The sequence below is a fragment of the Nothobranchius furzeri genome, chromosome 16 (genome assembly GCF_043380555.1).
Source record: "Nothobranchius furzeri strain GRZ-AD chromosome 16, NfurGRZ-RIMD1, whole genome shotgun sequence".
Classification (NCBI taxonomy): Eukaryota; Metazoa; Chordata; class Actinopteri; order Cyprinodontiformes; family Nothobranchiidae; genus Nothobranchius; species Nothobranchius furzeri.
Window position 1 is genome coordinate 61,967,376 of NC_091756.1, and position 20,660 is coordinate 61,988,035.

The 20,660-nt window shown below is 40.3% G+C and overlaps 1 protein-coding gene across 5 annotated transcripts in view; it reads right to left on the minus strand.

Annotated features, from left to right (window-relative positions):
- Window positions 1-9,343: 9,343 nt before the first annotated feature.
- The window catches only part of gabrb3 (gamma-aminobutyric acid type A receptor subunit beta3), a 62,786-nt gene continuing 51,469 nt past the window's right edge, over window positions 9,344-20,660 (minus strand). For 2 of the 5 annotated variants that reach the window (XM_070545456.1, XM_070545458.1), the window contains 4 exons: window positions 19,729-19,881; window positions 18,497-18,741; window positions 16,690-16,764; window positions 9,344-14,617 (listed from right to left, as the gene is read on the minus strand). In XM_070545456.1, the coding sequence (XP_070401557.1) occupies window positions 14,270-14,617; window positions 16,690-16,764; window positions 18,497-18,741; window positions 19,729-19,881 (821 nt within the window). In that variant the 3' untranslated portion in view covers window positions 9,344-14,269. The remainder of the gene's footprint in view (window positions 14,618-16,689; window positions 16,765-18,496; window positions 18,742-19,728; window positions 19,882-20,660) is intronic. The other 3 variants (XM_070545457.1, XM_070545459.1, XM_070545460.1) reach the window with 2 other exon arrangements.

Here is a 20,660-nt window from a genome sequence, read left to right on the forward strand (position 1 = left end):
TGGTGTGGAGGTTCTCGTTCGATCCGGGGGCTCGTGCTGGTCACTGTCGCTGGAGTGAACCTCTGATATCAGGAACCCGTAGATAGTTCAGATAAGACCCATCCAGTCTGAGTTCCCTCGAGGTGAAGGCCGATAGCTGGAATGCTTATTTGCATCTATGGTTGATGTTTGCTGGGCTCTTAGAAGAGCTGGCTGTCTGGTATCGCCCGCAGCGTTGCAGAGAGGCTTTGACAAGAGGTCAAAGGAGAAGATGGTTTCAAAAATGCTTCTTTTCTGAAATGGCCGGTTCGAGGATCAGCGAGAAACTGCATTACTCGGGAAGTAATTCTTGTTTTATTAAACTACTTTGTTATGATTTCTGAATTAGAATTTGACAAGTTTCTGAGTATTTACCAACATCCCTCAGAAAGCCACGTCCTCATATTCGTTTCAACTTCATTGATTTAAGCACTGATTATTCCAACATTTCATTTAAACATTTTGTTCATTCAACCATATGATTAATTAACTTATAAGTTGTAAAGCCTTGTAGGACGCAGAGAGAGAAGGCTTTAGCGGGAGACCTTGACAGTTTATTTAGGTCTGCGTTTAAGAACAATAAGTGAGCAAAAGGTGGATCCGTGCATCTGGATCCACCAGCTGGTGCAACCTTGACTTTGCACCAGGCTAAAGACCAAAGGTGACAGATCATCTGCTGCTGTGGCCCCCAGACTCTGGAACACTCTCCCCCTGAGCCTGAGATCAGTGGACTCAGTGGTCTCCTTTAAAAAGCAGCTGAAATCTCACCTGTTCAAGGTGGCTTTGGCGTTAACCATGTTCTGGTTACTGTGTTTGGAGAAGTCAGGATTCCAATATGGCGACATACACCTCCCAAGTAGCCATTGTTTGTAGATTCATCTTAATAACATAGTTTAAGACTGTAGGTTCATGCAAACAAAACTTTAGTATGTCCAGTTTAGAGTTGTAAGCACTACATTGTATTTGAACACACTGTCATAAGTGTGTTTTGCAAAATAAACACATTTCACCCACAAGTTACTGTTGTTGATATGGAGAGCTGCCATTTTGGATGTCAAGGTCGGAGTTCTGAAATCCTTCTGGCTTTCTGACTTGGAGGTCCGACTTTGGGGTGTTTCATTTGATTTTCCTACTCGGGAACGTTGAGACTTCCGAGCTCTGAGGACAAATCCAACGCACTATAAACACCAGTCACCATTTTCTAGGTCCAAACGTCTTTTGTTGTCCGTGACTTCAAATAGTGTTTTTCTTTTTGTAACTCTAGTAGTTTGTTCTAAAGTTGAAGTGTTAGCAGCCAGCCATTTCTCCTTTGCTGATACTGTTGAGCGGAGAACCTCTCACACCAGTGGTGTTCTGTTGCTACTTGAGTGTGTAATGGGTGGAGGAACCAAGGAAGGGCAGAAATGCGGCGGTTCCCTGAGACCAACGACTGGATGGTCCAATAGTTGCTTTCATTCCGAAACATGTTATTGACAGAGGCTTTTAGACAAATGCAAGAGAACCACTTTATTAATTCTTTTCATTGTTTTTCATCCCCACAACATATTTATAGCTATACTATGTTAGAATGTTGTTAAGAGGCATGAAAAAATGTTTTAAACTAATTTGTTTTCCAAATTAGTTATAACAGCTTTAAATAAGAAAAAAAATCTCCAATCATTAAGAAATTTTCCTTCACCTCACTTAATCACTCGCACGATTTGTGATTTGCTTCAGCAAAAAAATAGACAGCCTTTAATTATTAGATGTTAAAAACTGATTATTCATCACTGAATGCAGCATAATGTTTTTTTTTGCTGCATTGCAACATGGGGTGAACCAGGACACTGTTGTGACAGCTTCACATGAGAAGATTCATTAAAAAGGTGATGAGCACAGAAAAAGGGTTGAAAAACAGCCACTGTGAGTATTTTGTTTTCCCACAGGAGAGCTGTGTTTGAGCTTTCACACCTCAGACTCTTGGCCAGCCTTTCAGGGCAGAGTCAAATGAAACAGTGAAAGAGAACAATTGATGTAGACGCATAATAGAAAAGTAGATAAAACAATAATTTATTGTTGCAAAGAGGTAGGAGAGACATAAAAGACTGGTGCCAACCTGTGCATGAAATATCAGCTTACCAACCTAGTACGCAGCAATGAGTACATAGTTTGTTGTATTAGCAGAGGAAGCAGCCCTGTGCGTATTGTGATTTTTTTTCCCCTCAAAAATTTTTTTGTTTCCAAGTACGAGCAAAGTCCTTCCATATGTTTCTTTACATGGAATGATTCATTCTTCGTTCATTAAAATAACTAAATAAAAGCAGAGATGGCAGTGGTGTCCAGATGTGTCCATTTTCACCTGGAGATAAAGATCGATGCACAACTACAAACAGTGCAACATGATTCCGAGTCGCACAAATACAGTTTTTAAAATCTTCTTGAAATGTTCAAATAAACTGCTGTGAAAAACGAAACGTCACTATACAAACCAAAGACTATACGCTACTTCGGGTATGTGACCAGATGTTCCTCGCTTAATCCTTCCTATTCATGAACAGGCCCAGGAATCAGGTTAATACCTTAAAATCAATTTTTATTTTGGATCAATTTGTTTCAGTCATGTGTAATCCACCAGCATTTTATTAATTCAATTCAATTCAAGTTTATTTATATAGCACCAAATCACGACAAGAGTCGTCTCAAGGCACTTCACATAATAAACATTCCAGTGCAGGTCAGTTCATTAAGCCAATCAGAAATTATGTTTCCTATATAAGGAACCCAGCAAATTGCATCAAGTCACTGACTTTCATGAAGTGAATTTGTGTGTTCTTTTTACAAATTCAACTGATGATATTTCAGCAACTCTATCTCATTGTTATTTTACAGTGTTAAAAATTCATTGTTTCTGAAGAGGAGCGGGAAAAGAAAAGGAGGTGGAGTGGCAGTGCTTGTCAACAACAGATGGTGCCATCCAGGTCATGTTTCAGTGAAATGTTGTCTCTGCAGCCCAGATGTTGAACTCTTGGCAGTAAGTTGTCGCCCATATTATTTGCCAAGAGAGTTCACCAGTGTTGTCTTGGCAACCGTTTATATTCCACCTTCAGCCATTGCTGAAAATGCATCAGTTCCATTGTCGCTAAGCTACAAACCCAGCACCCCAATGCATTTGTGGCTATATCTGGTGATTTTAATCATGCCTCGCTCTCTGCTACACTTCCAACATTTCAACAGTTTGTCACCTGCTCCACCAGAGAAAACAAGACATTGGATTTGTGTTATGCAAATGTAAATGCATACATGTCCAAAACAAGACCTCCTCTGGGACAATCAGATCACAATCTTGTTTTTCTCTGCTCAGAATACAAACCACTTGTTCAGAGGCAACCTGTGACAAGAAGAACTGTGAGAAAATGGTCACAGGACACTGAAGAAGCCCTGCAGAGTTGTTTTGAGACCACAGGTTGGATGATTCTCTGCCAAGGATATGTTTATGTTTATGTTTATGTATTTAGCAGACGCTTTTGTCCAAAGCGACTTACAAGTGATAATCGGCATTTTGCCCTTGAGGCTAACAACAATAGTAACAACAACAAATTGACATCAGTCATGGAGAGGAGGGAACAAGGAGTGGACAGTAGAGAGGGGGGACGGGTGCAGGCAAGGTGCTAGTTAAGAAGATGCTCTCTGAAGAGCAGGGTCTTCAGGAGTTTCTTGAAAATAGAAAAGGAAGCCGCAGTTCTGGTAGTGTTAGGAAGGTCATTCCACATTTGTGGAACGATGCATGAGAAAAGTCTGGATATGAAGAGGACATTAATGCCATGACTGGATGTGTCACTGACTATATAAACTTCTGTGTGGACAACATCATACCCACCAGAAGAGTGAGATGCTTCACTAATAACAAACCCTGGATCACCAGTGAACTGAAGAATCTGCTAAATGAGAAAAAAAGAGCCTTCAAGGAGGGAGACATGGAATTATTGAGGAGTATACAGAAGCAACTGAAGATCAAGATCAGAGACAGCAAGGAGGCATACAGGAAGAAGCTGGAGAACAAACTACAGAGGACCAATATCAGAGGTGTCTGGTGTAGTTGGTGTAAGAAAGGACAATGTCAGATCACATTTCATGGCAATCCATATCTACCCACAGGTATAAATAAGGTTATCTTACGGTGTAGGGTTTGGTAAATTGAGTGCTTTAAGAGCTCAATATACATATTACCTTTACTTATGACCAATAAGCTGTGATACTCTATCTAAATATAGAATATCAACCCTGCTTGGTCTTTACGTGTTTAACTAGTAGATTCTAGGATTCTTTATTTATTAGGGGATGTAAACACTTCGTTTTGATTCAGAAAAGAGTCAGGTTTATAAAAGTAAGAATCTATTTTACCAACAATTAAAACATGACAGGTTAACTAACATTTATTGTGATGGATGGATCTAGATGTGATGTATGAAAACTGTGTGTGAATGCGATGTTATCAGAACTTCCGTATCTAGGAGAGCTGAGTTCTGGATGTAAAAGAATTTGGTTTGCGTTATGCTATGAAGTTGATTATCATCAAAAACACATCAGACGCTATCTGTGTGTCTACTTCTCTTGTTCTGGAGACCCTCTTAGTGGATCCGAAGGTCGGAGAGGTCGGATGACCTCTGGCACCGAAGGTCCAGTAGATTGACCACAGCACCGACTTCTCCAGTCCAGAGATGTCTCGGGTCACGACAGATGTATGGAACCGCACGTCTGGGACTCTGAAGGAGTCTAAACAATATCAGCTTGTTCAGCAGGAACTGTTTGCGGTATCAGCTTCGCAGGTGCAAAAATATTTTGACGACGTGTCAAAAGCTTTGATGGTTAAAGATGGTTTTGCTTCAGATGGCCGGTCTGAAGCTTTCTCTAGAACTACACTGATGAATCACCAGAGTGATCCAGTGTTAATGTTCTCATGTTATGATTTGTGTAGCCAACCAGAGGTTGACAAGTTTGAGGAATTTTACCAAGACAACTCAGAAACACGCCTTCTTTGATCCGGAGGCTCTGATCTGGGGTAAAGAACTATTTATGTGTCATGAGTTTAACTTAACCTTACGTTGTCCTTGTGTGAGTGCAAATGGTGACGACCTTGTCATATAAACATGCTGAAACATAGTTTAATCAATGTAATCATAACATAACATTCATTTCAAACTTCAATCATTGAATACAGATTAATGAAACATTTGATTATGTTATAATTATTATAAGTAGCAATAAACAAATGTTTATTTACTGATTATCTAGCTTATAAGTTGTGGAAGCTCATATCTGATTTAGGAAATCATTCTTTGATTTAGCAACTAATCTGAGCTGCGAGTGTTCCTCATATGGAGGCATGAAGAATCCTGAAAGATTGGACCTTGAGGAGAGAACATTATGGTTGACAACACGTTATCATGTGTTCAGAGCTGCAGAGAGGCTCTGAGCTCCAGCTGATGGGATGAAGGCAGGCCAATTTAAAGGGAGCACATACAGTCTTGTGTCTCCTTTTTGACCAGAAGTTGAATGGTCAAACTGTAACTAAAATCTGACCATTGCTGGATGTTACAATGGCACAGACAAGTAATAAGCTTTAAATATCCTTCTAAGTAACACTGCCTCCTGAATGAGGTTTACTGTAATATCAGAATATTCACACTGTTTAATTTGTTCCAGCGGGTTTCTCTCACGGCAGCTGATGCTGCTGCTCCCGCCTCCAGGTTTGATATCACTCATTTAGATTCCTTATCGTAGGCAAATGTGCAGCTATTCCAGCTGTCTCATTACACTGTGAAATGTCTTATTGCCTCGGTCTAATTATCTTCACAGCTTACCAAAGAAACTCAATCAAGCCTCTGATTTGTTTCCTTTTGTGCTTTTATTGCACAAACATGCCTTGAGGTTCATTATCTGAAAATCTCATGCCTCACAGAAGAGAAAAAAAAGTGATGTTCTTTTTGTTCCGACAATTTTATTCTTAATGTCTCATTATGATCTGAAACACCTCTCTGTATATCTTCATTTCATTCATTACACACTCGTAAATCTTTTAGGACTCTCTGAGGGGTACTCCTCTGCTTGTCTTACATAATCTAGACTGGTTTAAATGCTAATTATAGAACAAATGCAATTTTTGTGACACTTTTATTTGGTGCTTTGCTAGAGGATTTGCATCCCAGAAACAGAAGGAATTCAATCATGCATAAAGCTTTTTGAGTTTCTGCAAAATAGCAAATTTTCTAAAAGTGATGCACTTTAAAGAGAAAATCATAAAGGTGTTTCTGAGTCATATTATAGTGAAGAGTTGATGGCTTTCACTGACCATTTAAGGCAGGGGTGTCAAACATGCGGCCCGAGGGCCGGATCCGGCCCGCAAGCGGGTTAAATCCGGCCCGCGAGACGGTTGTGTAAACTTTATTTTCATACTTTACAATGTAGAGTGAAAATAAACGTATCTTTGTGAGCAGGTTTTCTCTGTAATGAGTATAAATAAAACAAAGCTGCGCTCAAGGCTCACACAAGAACTTGAATCACATCCTGAAGTTGGCCGCCACTCAGGATGTGACTTCTGATATCGATGTGCTGGTGAAAGCTAAAAGATGTTAAGTAATATGAGTCAAATATACTTTAAGCGCTGCATGAAACTGATCTAGCCATATGATCTGTAAGCTCTTTGAATCACTAAGGAATGTTTTTTTTTAATTTGTTGATTTTTTTATGTTTTTCTAATTTTCAAGTACACTTCAGGTGTTGTACTTGTACTACACTGTCCTCAGGCTCCAGCCTTGTTTTATATTGATTGTATTAAAACAAAGAAAACAATCTGAAGTTTTCTATTTAATTTACCGGTCCGGCCCACTTGGGACTAGATTTCCCTCGATGTGGCCCCTGAGCTGAAATGAGTTTGACACCCCGATTTAAGGTACGTGTTCCAAGTTCAAATAAACACAAAAAATGTGTTTAAAATTAAGATAATTTGCTAATAAATGTCATGCTAATAACCGCTAAGTTTTAGGAAAATATCATCTTTAAGAAATGTTTTTTTAGAGTTAAATTGCAATTTAAGAACACTGTCAAGCCTTTATTGGTGTGTTGCTGCTATAATGGCTAACTTTAACTTGACTTTGAAGACAATTATTAGCATGAAGCTAAAAAACAGTCACATACATTGTTCATGCTGAGCCAAAGCAAACAGACATGCTGACATGAGTTGGGAAAAGGACACAAACAAGAATGGTGACAGAAGTGAGATGAGACATAAGTGGAAGCATGAAAGTGCAGCGATAGAATGGATGGAGACATCCAAGGCAGCTGGGCAATTAATATTTTGCCAGTGTTTGTGTACTATACACCTTGATTTTTCTCTACACTGATGGTGGGCCCATATGGATTTGATTTCCTGTTAGTGTTTTGTGCTATATGGCCAAAGCCCAGGAGCCCAGGCTCAACCAATTCCTGTGCTTCCCTCCCTAGTTTGGCTCCAGCAGATTGTCCTGGTCACCCACTTCTGGGTTGATCATCTGCCTTTTGTGATCATCCTTCATAGAGGTCCTTGAACCATTCTTGGTCTGACCTCCCCCCCCCTGCAGCCAGTAGTGATAGCTTTACTCTGGTCTGTCATGGTTAAATAAATGGAGTTGAGCTGAAACAAGTGAGGCAGCAAATAGCAGTTTGGTAATGTCACATAGCTCAGACCATCTTTAACTGGTTTCTGGAACATTATGAGTTCACCGGACTCTAACCACCTTCACAGTCACCAGATCTCAATCTAGTCCAGAACCTCTGGGATGTGGTGGAACGGCAGATTCCTATCATAGAATCGAAAAGGCTTTTAAATCCACAGTGGGGAAATTCACTCGTTAAGGCAGCACATACACATAACAGTTTCCTGTTGGTGTTTTGCAATGTGTTTAGGTAAATATACACAGGCAGTAGGCTATTATGGTAAATGGCGTGTATTTCTATAGCGCTTTCTTAGGGTTCTACAACCCCCCAATCCCAACCCCACAATCAGTCATTCACACGCTGGTGGGGATGAGCTACAGTGTAGCCACAGCTGCCCTGGGGTGCACGGACAGAGGTGAGTCTGCCATACAGTGGCGCCACCAGTCCTTCTGACCACCACCAGCAGGCAAGATGGGTTTCTCTGGTAGTAGCAAGGACTGAAGCTGCTGCCCTCCAATTACTGGACAACCTATTCTATTCCCTGAGCTACTGCTGTAACCTTCAGCAATTGAAACAATTCTAAGAAGAAACATTTGAAAGGACATAGACGTAAAAATGGACATCCAGGTATTGCACAGGTACTGAATATAGCACTGATGTTAGCGTGAAAAGGGGTAATGTCAGTACTAGTTTAACTGGTACTGGTGCCTAACCCACTCTTACTGCAGCGGGAATAAATTACCCTCAACAGCATTCTGTTTTACATCTGAGATGTCTCAGTCTGCCTCTGAAGGAGCTGTCCATGGTCTCCACAGTGGAAAGCAATGGGTGGGAGGGGATTTTTAAGATGGAGGTCAGCTTCACTAACATCCTCCTTTCACATGTCATTAACAAAATTCGGTGGGCAGCTCAAAACAAAGCTAGTTTTTTTTTTACTAGCTTGTTCAGTCTCTTTCTGTCTCAGTCAGAGCTGGCTGCATCCCAACAGACCACAGCAGAATTAGTGACAAAGCGGACAATAGAGTGATAAAAGGATTTTAGCAGATGGAAATGAACGCCAAAGGACCTCAGCCTCTTCAGGAGGTGGAAGCGGCTTTGGCCCTTCTTATACTGAGCATCTGTGTTGTGGGAACAGTTTAGTTTACTGTTGAGGTGAACACCCAGGTACTTAAGGTGCTTAAAGTGGAGATACCTAATACAGACACTGGATAACAAAACTAGAGCCCGGGGAATCTGAATGAAACAGCTAGGAGAGGAGACATGAAGGGGAGGACATGGAAGGAGCAGGGGAGACAGGACAGAGAACATGACACCCAACTGTAGAGCCGTGATAGTAAAGCACAATATACATACTCTTAAAGGGAGTATACAGTAAATAATTATGAATTTTTTTGTTACTGTTTAATTTCATATAGACATAGAGGCTCCATAAGGCAGCAGCTTACTCGTGTTGCTGAGTTTTGTGGTCTTCTGACAGGTGGTGTCACTCCTACGCGCTGCTAATAGCTCAGACAAGCAGTGCAGATGGTGCGTTGCAAGCTGTGTCTGCCAGCAGTTTTTTTCTTTATATGCTGTAAAATCTCCACTTCTTCGCCTCAGAGAACTGCCTGTGCTGCATCTCCAGGAAAAGAACAGAAACACTCAGATGCTGTGTTTTACGTTTTATATTTTCAGTCACAAATAGGAAATCGTAATTTTGTGTAAAGACTAACAAAACAAAACAGCAAGGCCAGAAATCACTGAAAATAACAATGATGACAACATAGCCGAGTAATTAATGTGCAACAAGTATGTACAACAAATGCAGGGAAAGTCAAGAAATCTGAGCAGAAACGTGACCCCAAAATAATGTTATATCAAGTTACATGTAGTGATTACGCCTTTACACAAAACTTAAAAGATGACATAGTCAAAACTAAGCAGGTGGTTTTAAAGTTTGGTTTAAACGCCATTAAATACTGTTGACCTAAAATTAATTATATTATGAGTAAAGAGAGATTTTTTTGTAGGCAATACTCGTATGTGGCTGTGGGATTAAAGATACCATCTTTATGTGTTGTTGCAGGTGACTAACAGCTTAGCTTAGCATCACAACAGGAAACCACAAGATGTCTCAGAGTTTAAACATTAAAACTAATAAATCAGCATTCACTTAATTTTCATCACAAATATGAAAATGCTGTACTTAATCAAAGATCCTTACACAACTTTTAAAAACTTGATTTTATTTAGAATGTTGTGGGTGTTTCCTGTCCCAGGAGGTCCAAACGCCCGTAGAGGCATGACACCATCTCTGCTTCTTAACTCCACGGTGCACACTCCCTCCCTCGTACTCTGCCGTTGTGTTAGAACGGTTTTGCTGGATTAGTTCTGTATCCTCTAACATGGGCGGATGTTAGGTCATCAGAGGCAAGAGATGAACAATAAGCTCTTGTGTTTAAAACAAAAAGAAAATGATCTCACGTGCTGTGGTTGTTTACTGACTGGACTCGGTTTGTAGAAAGAGTTTGTTCCTTCAAAGCTTTCGACCTTAACACAGATGGTAATTTGACAATGCAGTTATTTACACGATGTTTTCTGATTATTTACAAAAACAAGTATCAGCAGCAGCAACACACTGGGGCACATGTGCCTTACAACTTTAGGAACCAGGAGCATTCTTCACCTGTGTGTTTCAATACACACTGTAAGAAACAAGCCGCTGAATTTATTTAACCAAGTCATGTCAACTGGTTCCACTAAACCTAATTGTTTAAATGTAGAGCAACACATTGGGATGTTTGATATTATCGGTCTACCATTAATACCTTTAAAATTAAAAAAAAATTTAAATGGGAAAATTTTGGTATGGTTTTGTCTTTTAATGACAACCTTTACACACCATACACATATTATACCATATTATATCAAACTCTTCAGATACTTCTATTTCTCGAAATGCCTCAAAATGTGACAGATCTGAGGTAATGATTTTGAGATATTTTAGTTTATTTGGCACAACTTGTGAAGTAGAAATTTGCCCTGTGTAGTGAACATACTCAGTCCTCACAGCAGGTAGCTTACGTGTAGCTAAACGGCTAACAAACGACTAAAACAAAAACAAGTCTTCACCCAAGCCTTGCTTTTCTTATCTGAAGATCTTTATTAATGTTTTATAATAATAACTGCAATATACAGAATAAGAAACAATGCATTACTAATAAACACGCCTTAGCGTCACACTTGGGGAGAAAGGGATTCAGCTGCATAGTCATAAACATGGCACTTTTTCTGTTACTAACTTAAATTGAAGTACTTTTCATTTTTCACAGAAAATTTTCTAAATTTAAGCATTCATGATAGACGTGTGACGTTAGTAACCTAAAATGTTTCATTTTATTATGAGAGGGGATTGCAGCATGTATCGGTATTGGTATCAGACATTACTGGGTAATATGGGTAAAAATGCCAATATCAAGCTTCCCTTGTAATATACATTTACTTTTACCATAACATGTAACAATGGATGTTACTCTTTACATTTAAGCAACTAGGTTTAGTGGAATTAGCTAACAGAACTTAAGTTAAGTAAATTCAGCACTTTATATCCTTGCCTACCTTACTTGGCTCGTCTGAACTCAGCAAAATATAAAAATATAATTTTTACTGATGTTATTGGGTGTGTGTGTGTGTGTGTGTGCGTGCGCGCGCGTGCGTTCGTGTGTGTGTGTGAGACTGTTAATGCTTTTAAACTATTGTTGGAATTTGGGGTCATTTTAATTCTGTAAAGCACTTTGAGTCGCACTTTTGTTTGAAAAGTGCTTCATGAATAAAATCTGATTGATTGACATCTTCCAGGGCAGAGGAACAGAGTAAAAACTGACCTGACTGTGCGTAGGTACTGTTCAAATTACCGGGACACTCATGGAAGTGGGCATGGACGTAATTTTCACTTTAGAAGTGGAGGGGACATGGGGGGGGGGGGGGGGGGGATCTTTACAGTATGTTCTAATGGGAAACAGGCTTCAACACAAACGGTTGTTTTTTGCTTGGTCCTAGAGCTCAACCAGTGTGAATTTAATATAGCGTAATATTGTTTTTGGATGGTAAAAAGTGCAGGGGTCAAAACCTGACTGGAAAAAGTGTGTGTGTGTGTGTGTGTGTGGGGGGGGGGGGGGGGGGGCATGTCCCCCCTGTCCCCCCCAAAATTACGTCCATGGAAGTGGGCAGACACTGGATACTCTGATTGGCTGGGCGTCCCATGTTGAGTTTTACAACTCAGATTTTGTGCTGCTCTACCAGCTATTTTATTTATTAAAGTTTTGTTTGTTTGAGTTTCTGGGTGTCATCTCCAGTATTTTGGTTCCTAAACATGTAAAAATGTGACAGTGTTATCTTGACAGGATGGTCTGAATGAGCTAATTTTATAAGTGGATTGCTGCCATCTCAAAATAGCGCAGTCATACAAACTTAATAACAGCTTATGCAAATGTAATTGTATTAACCTTTTTGACCTTTCAGTCATTTCAACATTACAGGATTACTCTGGGAGACGTATTTTGGCTTAACTCATTAAATAGAAGGTCAACCCTTGGTAAAGCGCATCTTAGTTCTGATATATATTCTTGGACAATTACCTACATAGGGTGTTTAAAGGTGTGCAGAATTAAGCTGCAGTATTTCTTTTAAAAGCTATATTTTAATGAAAAAAATAATCAAATATTTATTTTGACAGGCACAACACTGGGTTTATGGTTTCATCTACCAGCCAATAGAGGGCACCATTGCGGTTGTCAAACAGTACGCTCCGCACAGCGAGGCTGATTCAGTGTAAAACTAGTATTTTATTTCCTTAGTTTCTATTACAAATTAAAGAATAACATTTGTAAAATGAGAAATGATTCTTTGTCGGTGAGGAAATGATATTTACACTTGTAAACAACCACATAAATGTCCTGTAAATAACCATGTAATATGAATTGGCAGCTGCGATGGACTGGCTCTCTGTCCAGGGTGTACCCCGCCTGATTGCCCATTGACTGTTGGAGACGGGCACCAGCCCCCCCGCTACCCTACGTGGTCAAAGCGGGTTCCGACAATGGATGGCTGGATGGATGAATTGGCAGCCACTGCGATATTTTGGAGATTGGAGATGTTTTAAGACAAAGTTAAGCATCGGGATCTAAGCAGCCCTCACAATAGATTTTAATTCATTAATCAACACAATTTCTACAAACTGAGTCTGTTCAGAATACTATTGACATTAGTTAAGATATTTACTGTTACTGAAACTTCAAAACAGCCAAAATATTCCTTTAGGACAGGGGCGGCGTTAGGCCCGGCTACTTGGGCAGAAGCCCTGGATCTAAATCGTGGAAGTAACATGCAGTACCAAAGTCCAACAGAGAGGGAGCAGCTGGCAGTAGTTTGTATCCAGCCTGCCTGAGCCTCCACCACTGAAGAAGAAGCCCTTCAGCAGTCGGCTTCTTCTACACTCTCTGCCTGAAACGCATGAGTGAAGATGGACATAAGGACGTTTTTTAGACCAAAAGTACGGCGACAGAACCCCAGCTTTGATGAGACTGGTGCTGACTCAGGTTTGTGAGTCTTATTAGAAAATAGTTGTTGTGCTGCTGGTTAGCCTAAAGTTAGCTTACTATCAGGTAAAGTTGTTGGAGAAAGAAAGGGAATATTTACTATCATCTCACACTAAACACTAACAGGAACTATACTCTGCCCTGAAAATGCTTAATATGTAGCTTCAGATTAAAATGATGTGGTACAAGACATATATGATGTTGACTAGTGCGTGTCACGTGTGTGTGTGCGCGCGCACATGTGTGTGTGTTAAGCCCCGGATCTTCTTCAGTCCTAAATCCGCCCCTGCTTTAGGATAAGAAATCAATAAGTAAACAAAAGACGTCAGTCCTTTTGCGGCTAATAAACAAATTCATTTCAGTAATGGCAGAGACCAAGGGTGCTGGTGTTTAATCCATGGCCCTCTCCTTCCAGAACAATATTAGTCATTTCATTTTAAAGTAAGGATTGAAGTCTGTTTTTGTTCCTGACAAAACCCAGGAGACAACTCTTACTTCCTTTAATTCTGTTCTCACATTTTCTGTGTTCATGCTAAGCTAAGCTTTGCTAGCAAGCTGCGGGCTGCCATGTTGAGTCAGACTGAAGAGTGGCATCTACCATCTCACCTAACGAGTAACACATTTAAGAATTCCTCCTTAAATCTTTCATAGCTGGGGAAACATAATCGGAATATTAAGACAGAGTTTAGTCCGTATGTATAAACCAGCATGAGCACATGTCAGTATGTGGGCAGATGCAGTGATGGATCCAAAGCAGTGTAAACTGTCGAAGACATTGTCCCAGCCGTTCACAGAGGTCGGAGGAGAGACTTACTGTCTGTACATGCAAACTTTTATAAAACACAAGTCATGTGAGCAAACCCATCTGACTGTCCGGGGTGTTCAACAAAGTCAGTTATGATAAAATTAAAATCTTCAGGGTTTAACCACGTCAGGTGAGTCACATCAATTTGTCTCCTCCCATCCTAGAATGAGACGAATATGGGATTAAAAAGCACGGTGTGTTAATTGACGTAATAAAGCCAGTAGATAAGGTTGAAAAGGGAGAAGGCAGAGGGGAATATAATCCGAGACCATCTGTCAATGGCGTTCACATCGGTCAGGTCAGGGATTTTGATTTTAAGCTGAGACGATCGTCTCCGCAGACGAGTCTTCTTCAGATATGCGTTCCTGTCCAGGCTGAGGCGACCCGATTCATGTGGCACGCTTGGCTTTCTGTACTGAACCCCCGAGCTGTCAAACACAATGGAGGTGGAGTTGTGGGTATCGCTCAGGGTGGTTGTGATTTCATTACCTCCCACCTCGTTGTGGATCTCCAAGGTTGTCAGCAAAACATTCCCGTGGGAGTCGACCTGGGAATAACACACAGCAGTGACGTTAAAAATGGAATGTGGGCTGAGGCCTCAGTGATTAATGACACACGCAAAGCATACGTCAGGGCTCCCGGGCTGACCTCTACCCGTAGGCTGACAAATTACAGCGTGAAACAGAAAGGAACCTTCAAAAGCAGATTTTCTGTCTAAAAGTCTGATAACTTTTACTCACACTTACAAATCAGCTCAAGGTTGGACTGGATGCGTTTAACAATGATGGCATGACAAGACAGAAACTGGTGAATCTTTATTTTTTAGAGGCATGCAATACTTAAGAGACAATCTGTAGTTTTTATAGTTAATCTCTGGAAATATCCATTGGAAATTATGTCCAGTCATTGAAAACTATTGGCAGCTTCATACCATAGATCCACAAAGATAGAGTCTAAAGCACACATCTTTGGGGGACGCCATATTTGACGACATGTTTTCTTCTGGTCAGCTTGGGGTCCTGCGCCTGTCGATTCATGTTACAGCTGTTGCTGTTTACCTCAGAAATCAGACGCTGCAGAGGACAATCAGTGCATTTCCTCCTCCTCCTACCTGCACAGCTGCACTCACTTGGGCTGATCACCTCCTGAGCAGCAGAAAAGGGAGAGCTGCCAGGAGGAAGGGGGAGACTGCATCTGTGCCAGTTCTCTCATGTGCTCCATTTATTGGTGTTTTAATGGCTTTTAAATGGGTTTTAGTTCTTTAAGCTTAGAGAAGCTTAAGAGCTTTTAGAGGTTTTTAACAGACGAGGGACCTGAGTGCTGGTTACCTCTTGGCTCCCAACCTTGTGTTTAAGTCAGTGGACTGTGTGTGTGAATGTTTGGGAGCATTCGGATGTCTGTTTTAAACGTAAACCCGTGGCTATTTTACCAAGTATACCATCACCTGTCTTCTAGTCCACGCTATCACCATTATTTTAATTGGTGTGTGAGCGTTTGTGTTAGTGTGTGTGTGTGTGTGTGTGTGTTTTACACAATTAAACCGTTCCACTTCATGTAGGCTAGGAACGTTTCACCTGCCGTGGCCCGACCGCTTCTGCTCCACATAAACTTTGTGCGTGACCAAATGTCTCTACAGGTGCTTTCTGAGCTGAAGAGGCTATTCTGCCTCAGACTGGATGCGTCATGCGTCTCCATATTAGAGTCGGGAACGAGCGCTGTTCAGCCAAAGTTTCATAATCAGAGAACATTTTTCCAAGTGACACATCCCTCAGAGAGACCGGCTTTCCAGACCGCTTCAGTGGGAGGAAATCTTACCGCATCGCCGTGGTTCTGCACTGCGCTGCGAACCCCTCTACAGATCTTCAGCCCACTGTCCACCGTGGGCGCGCCGAGCCGCGCTGAACACAGTGTCCAGTATGTTCTGATGGGAATCATTTCCTGATTGATTTAGTTACCTCCGCGATGTGCATAACGATTAAAATGTCAGCTCATCTGTGTGTGCGTCAGTGTGCGTCGGGGTAATTCTTTCAAAACAACCAACATCCTTGAGTTTATCCGTCAAAATAAAAGTCAAATGGAAATATCTGTAACCTGCCATTTAACTGTTTTGCCTTCTTGTGAAGATTGTTGCAAAGAGAAACAACTAAACGTGATTAACCCCAGAGCCATGCGCACTGCGCTGTACTGACTGTAAATGGGGGGGGAAACGTGATTTAATCGGATCCTTTTCTTTTCAACATGGTTTAATGTAAAGTTTCATTCAGTACAAACTTTAGTTACACCAATCTAACGAGACAGAGCCTGGATTTGTATTCTGAACAGTTTAAACATGTTTAAAACGGAGACATGCGTGACGCATCTAAAATTCGCACCTGCTCCGCTATTATGGAAATTAAACTAACAAGATGAATAACATGAACCTATTTTAGGCACAGACAACATCCCCCACACTTTTGAAAAGCTTGCAACGCGCCTGCACATGCATACAGTGTTAACAGTAATAATGGAGCTAGTGATGGCAGAGAAGTTGTGATAAGACCAAAATTTACACGGCAGCTGTTGCAAAGTTTCAGTAGCGGGTTCACAGACGAGACACAGGAGGCAGTGACAGACACTCACCCGCTGTGAGTGACGGCGACCCTGATTGGACTGTTTAAGAGATGAGGACTTGAAATTGATTCCCTCCAGGATGGACTAGCCATGGGAAAGACAAACACACAGTCATTGGTCTGAGTTTGGGTCAGGTAGCAGCTGAGGTTCTCACTGAACCTCACATTAAGAAGTCAAAGAAATTATAACATTAAAGACTCACCCCTTCTTTTCACCGGCCACGAAAGCGGTCATGTAATGTAATAGCGGCGTTTTACCCGCGAGTCAATTCCCACGGGGAGCACATCTGATGTGAAATGGGGGCAAAAGCATTCCACAGAGCTAGTCCTGTGATGTCACAAAATCACACTACATGTGATTTCAGAAGTGCGCAGCAACAAGCAAGAAGAAAGATGGCTGCACGTATTAAAAAGGTCTGTGGTTAATGTATGTTCTGTTTGCATCGGCTACGGGGGTTTTAACAGGAAATTACCTTTACTTGCATCCAACTTTTATCTTAAAAGTTTCTGGATGTTTTACACTGCTTTTGCGTTTGACTTCCTGTCTGCAAAGTTTGACATGTTTTGGAAACGTAGTGCATAAAAAATACACTCGTAATTTAATGATAGCAAGCCCTCGCTTCTGGGGCGCGTTACGCGTTGCTGCTGGTGGAAAGGAACTCAACGACGGCTAATTGCGTTGCACTAAGTTTTGCATCCGTTTCGCGACACTTTCATGTGCGGTGGAAAGAGGAAATCGGAGTCACTGTTGGCAGCAGTTAGATAACAATGTACCTTCATTTTGTAACTCATTTCAATAATCAACTGATGACAGTCTAATCCACATGTATGTAGTTTTTATATATCCAACAAAAAACATCACATACTGTACAATTAAAACACGTTAAATTCCCATCAACACCCTATTCTTATTACACTTTTTAAAAATGACCATTTTTATTTTCCTGGAAAATACTCATTTAAACCATAAAACCATTACAGCATTGGTTCTCAGCCAAAGGCCCACAACCTTTCAAGGGGGTTCCCACAATTTTGTCTCAGGTTACCATTTCAATTATAAAATCCAAGTAACATAGCTCATTGTATGTTCAAAGCTCTTAATAAAAGGTATAACTCCGTGTATCTGTACATAGTTGAATGACTTTTATAGGAGTTGGGCTTGGGCCGGGGATCCTTGGCTTGTTTTGGATACAGGCTAGCTGCAGAAACAGTCGTGCTCGGGAACCATTTAGTGGTTTAAGCCCCCGATCCAACCCCTTAAAGAAGGGAGGCACTGAGTCCCATTTTGCTAAATTCTTTGGTATGACCCAACCAGGATTTGAACCCTGATCTACACTCGCAGGGCAGACCCTCTAGCACTGGGTCACTGAGTGGTAACAGCTGCAGGTCCTCAACATGAAACTCACTCACCCTTGTCTCTACTGGAACACCTACAATTATTGGTGTCTGAATACGTTTGGTAATCTAGTGTGTAATCTAGTGTGTATAGCTCCAAGTTACAAGTTTTAAAGAGCATTTAACAAAGATTGTGTCCTTTATAAAAAGACTGTCATTGTAAATATAATTTAAATGTTCTTTATGAACCCTCCTCAGTCTGATCTGTTGGACCATGTTCATCTGCTTGTCCAATCATTATGCTGTCATCTGATCTGCACTATAATGACAAATCAATAAAATCTTAATCAGAAAATACTTTAAAGTAAAACTTTGATTAGCATTTTAAACAGGAAAAATAATCAGTGAAAAAACTGTGAATCATTTGTGAACTAATACTACGTCTTTCTACTCTTAAACACATCTCTCAGGGTTGGTCTCACCTTGGGTCTGTCGAATCGATTGCGCTCGTTATTCGCCTTCAGCGCCTTCTCGGACAGTTTCTTCTGCATCTGAGGACCCCGTCCAAAGAAGATGTAGTTGACAAATGCATATTCCAGCAGAGCCAGGAAAACGAAGACAAAGCAGCCCATCAGGTACATGTCTATAGCTTTGACATAGGGGATCTTGGGTAGTGTCTCCCTCAAATGAGTGTTGATGGTTGTCATGGTGAGCACAGTAGTGATCCCTGGAAGAAAATAAAAACAATTCACTCATTATGATAAGGAAATACTACACTTATGATCATGTGATCACTTAACGCCTTGAACACTTTCCCCAAATCCACAAAACACATGTAGATTCATTCACGCACCCTCCAGGACCCCCCTAAGGGTATAGAGCTGGTCCAATGTTCCACGGCCAGGTGAAAACCACATTGCCCCTCCTGAATCCGAGGTTCGACAATCCGCCGGACACTCCTCTCCAGAACCCCAGAATCCTCTCTAGCCCTTTGATGCATAACGGTCACTACAGTGGACAGGTACTCAAATTTGTTATTTCTTTATTTTTGCTATTAAGCACAGCTGATGAAGACTTTATTGCATGTGAGCCCCTCCATTTGGACTTCAGTAAGTCAAGCCACCATATTTCATGTTCAGAATGCACGCTGTCCACTGAGATGGACATGTAATAAATTATTTGTAGATTAACAAAATGTTACAAAAAATATTTGTTGAAATTTGTTTCATTCACACGTAAAGATGGATGAAAAAAATTGTTTAAAAAATCATGGTTGAAGATCTCATAATTCATGCATCAGAGGGCTAGAGTACATTATTCGTGCCCAGTATTTCAGCATTTGAACTTAAACTGAGAGACCATCTAAAGGCTCAAGAACTGAGCATTTTGAGTCTAAAATATTGAACCTTTTACGATATTCTAATTGTCTGACATTTTGAATTTGACGATTTCATAAGCTGTAAGCCAGAATCATCACAATTACAACAAATAAAGGTTTAAAATATCTGTCTTTATAAGGAATAGGCCTATTTCATTTATTAATTTCACCTTTTAAGTTGAATTACTGAAATAGCTAAACTTTTGAATACTTTTCTAATTTTTGAGTTTTACCCAAATGCATTATAAAACAAATCACATGATTGCATAAAAATGTGTGATTTGTTATTTCTGTATCAACTGATCTTTATTCTTTAACTGCATGAAAATATCTTACCTAATGCAACTCTGGCAGCTGAGGCGTCATAATTTATCCAGAACGACACCCAGGATAAGATGGTGATGAGGATTGAGGGCATGTACGTCTGCAGGATGAAGTATCCGATGTTTCGTTTCAGCTTGAAGCTCAGAGACAATCGAGGATAGGCACCTTCAGGGTCAAGCATGAAGAAAAGTCAGCTGACCGTCCTTAAAGAGGGTCCTGGTGATGTGATCTATCTATTTATAAGTCTGATTTTTAAAAAGTTTGACTTGACAAAGATTAGATAAAAGTTAGAGTTAACTGAAACAACTCAATTCATAATAAAAAAATAAAACAACGTGTTAAAAGTTCCTGTAGATAGTTGTGAGATTGCATTGAGCACAGAGGGTGCATAGTGAGCATTTTTACCCCCTGAGAGAACAGTAATTATCCTACATTGTATTAATAATTCATCTGAAAAACCTCCTTTTTCTTGTATTTACAAAATAGCTCATTGTGTAGATTCTGCCAGATGAACTCATAACTGCACAGATTTATTTATTCATCAGCAGACGGGTGTTTGCTTTTTGTTGTCACTTTATTTCAGACGAGATCTGGTAATTAGGAAAATTCTGCTTATGTGAGGAAAACATTTAAATATTGGGGGTTCTACATATTTATGGTGTTCATGAGTTAAAACAAAATAAAAACCTTACAAAAGGAAGAAGCAGCACGGCATACCAAATTCAAAAAATATCTAAAAGCCATAAAATCAGATTTAATCCATAGTATTAATTTAAAAATTATCTAGGAATATTTCCTATCTGTTTCCCCAAATTTTACAAAATGACAGTAAAGGGAATTCCTGATATACAAAGCATACATTTTATCAAACATTTATTATTATTGTGGCTTTTCAATCCCCAGCATGCAGTAAAATGCTGCAGAGTTACAAAATTATCTCAGCT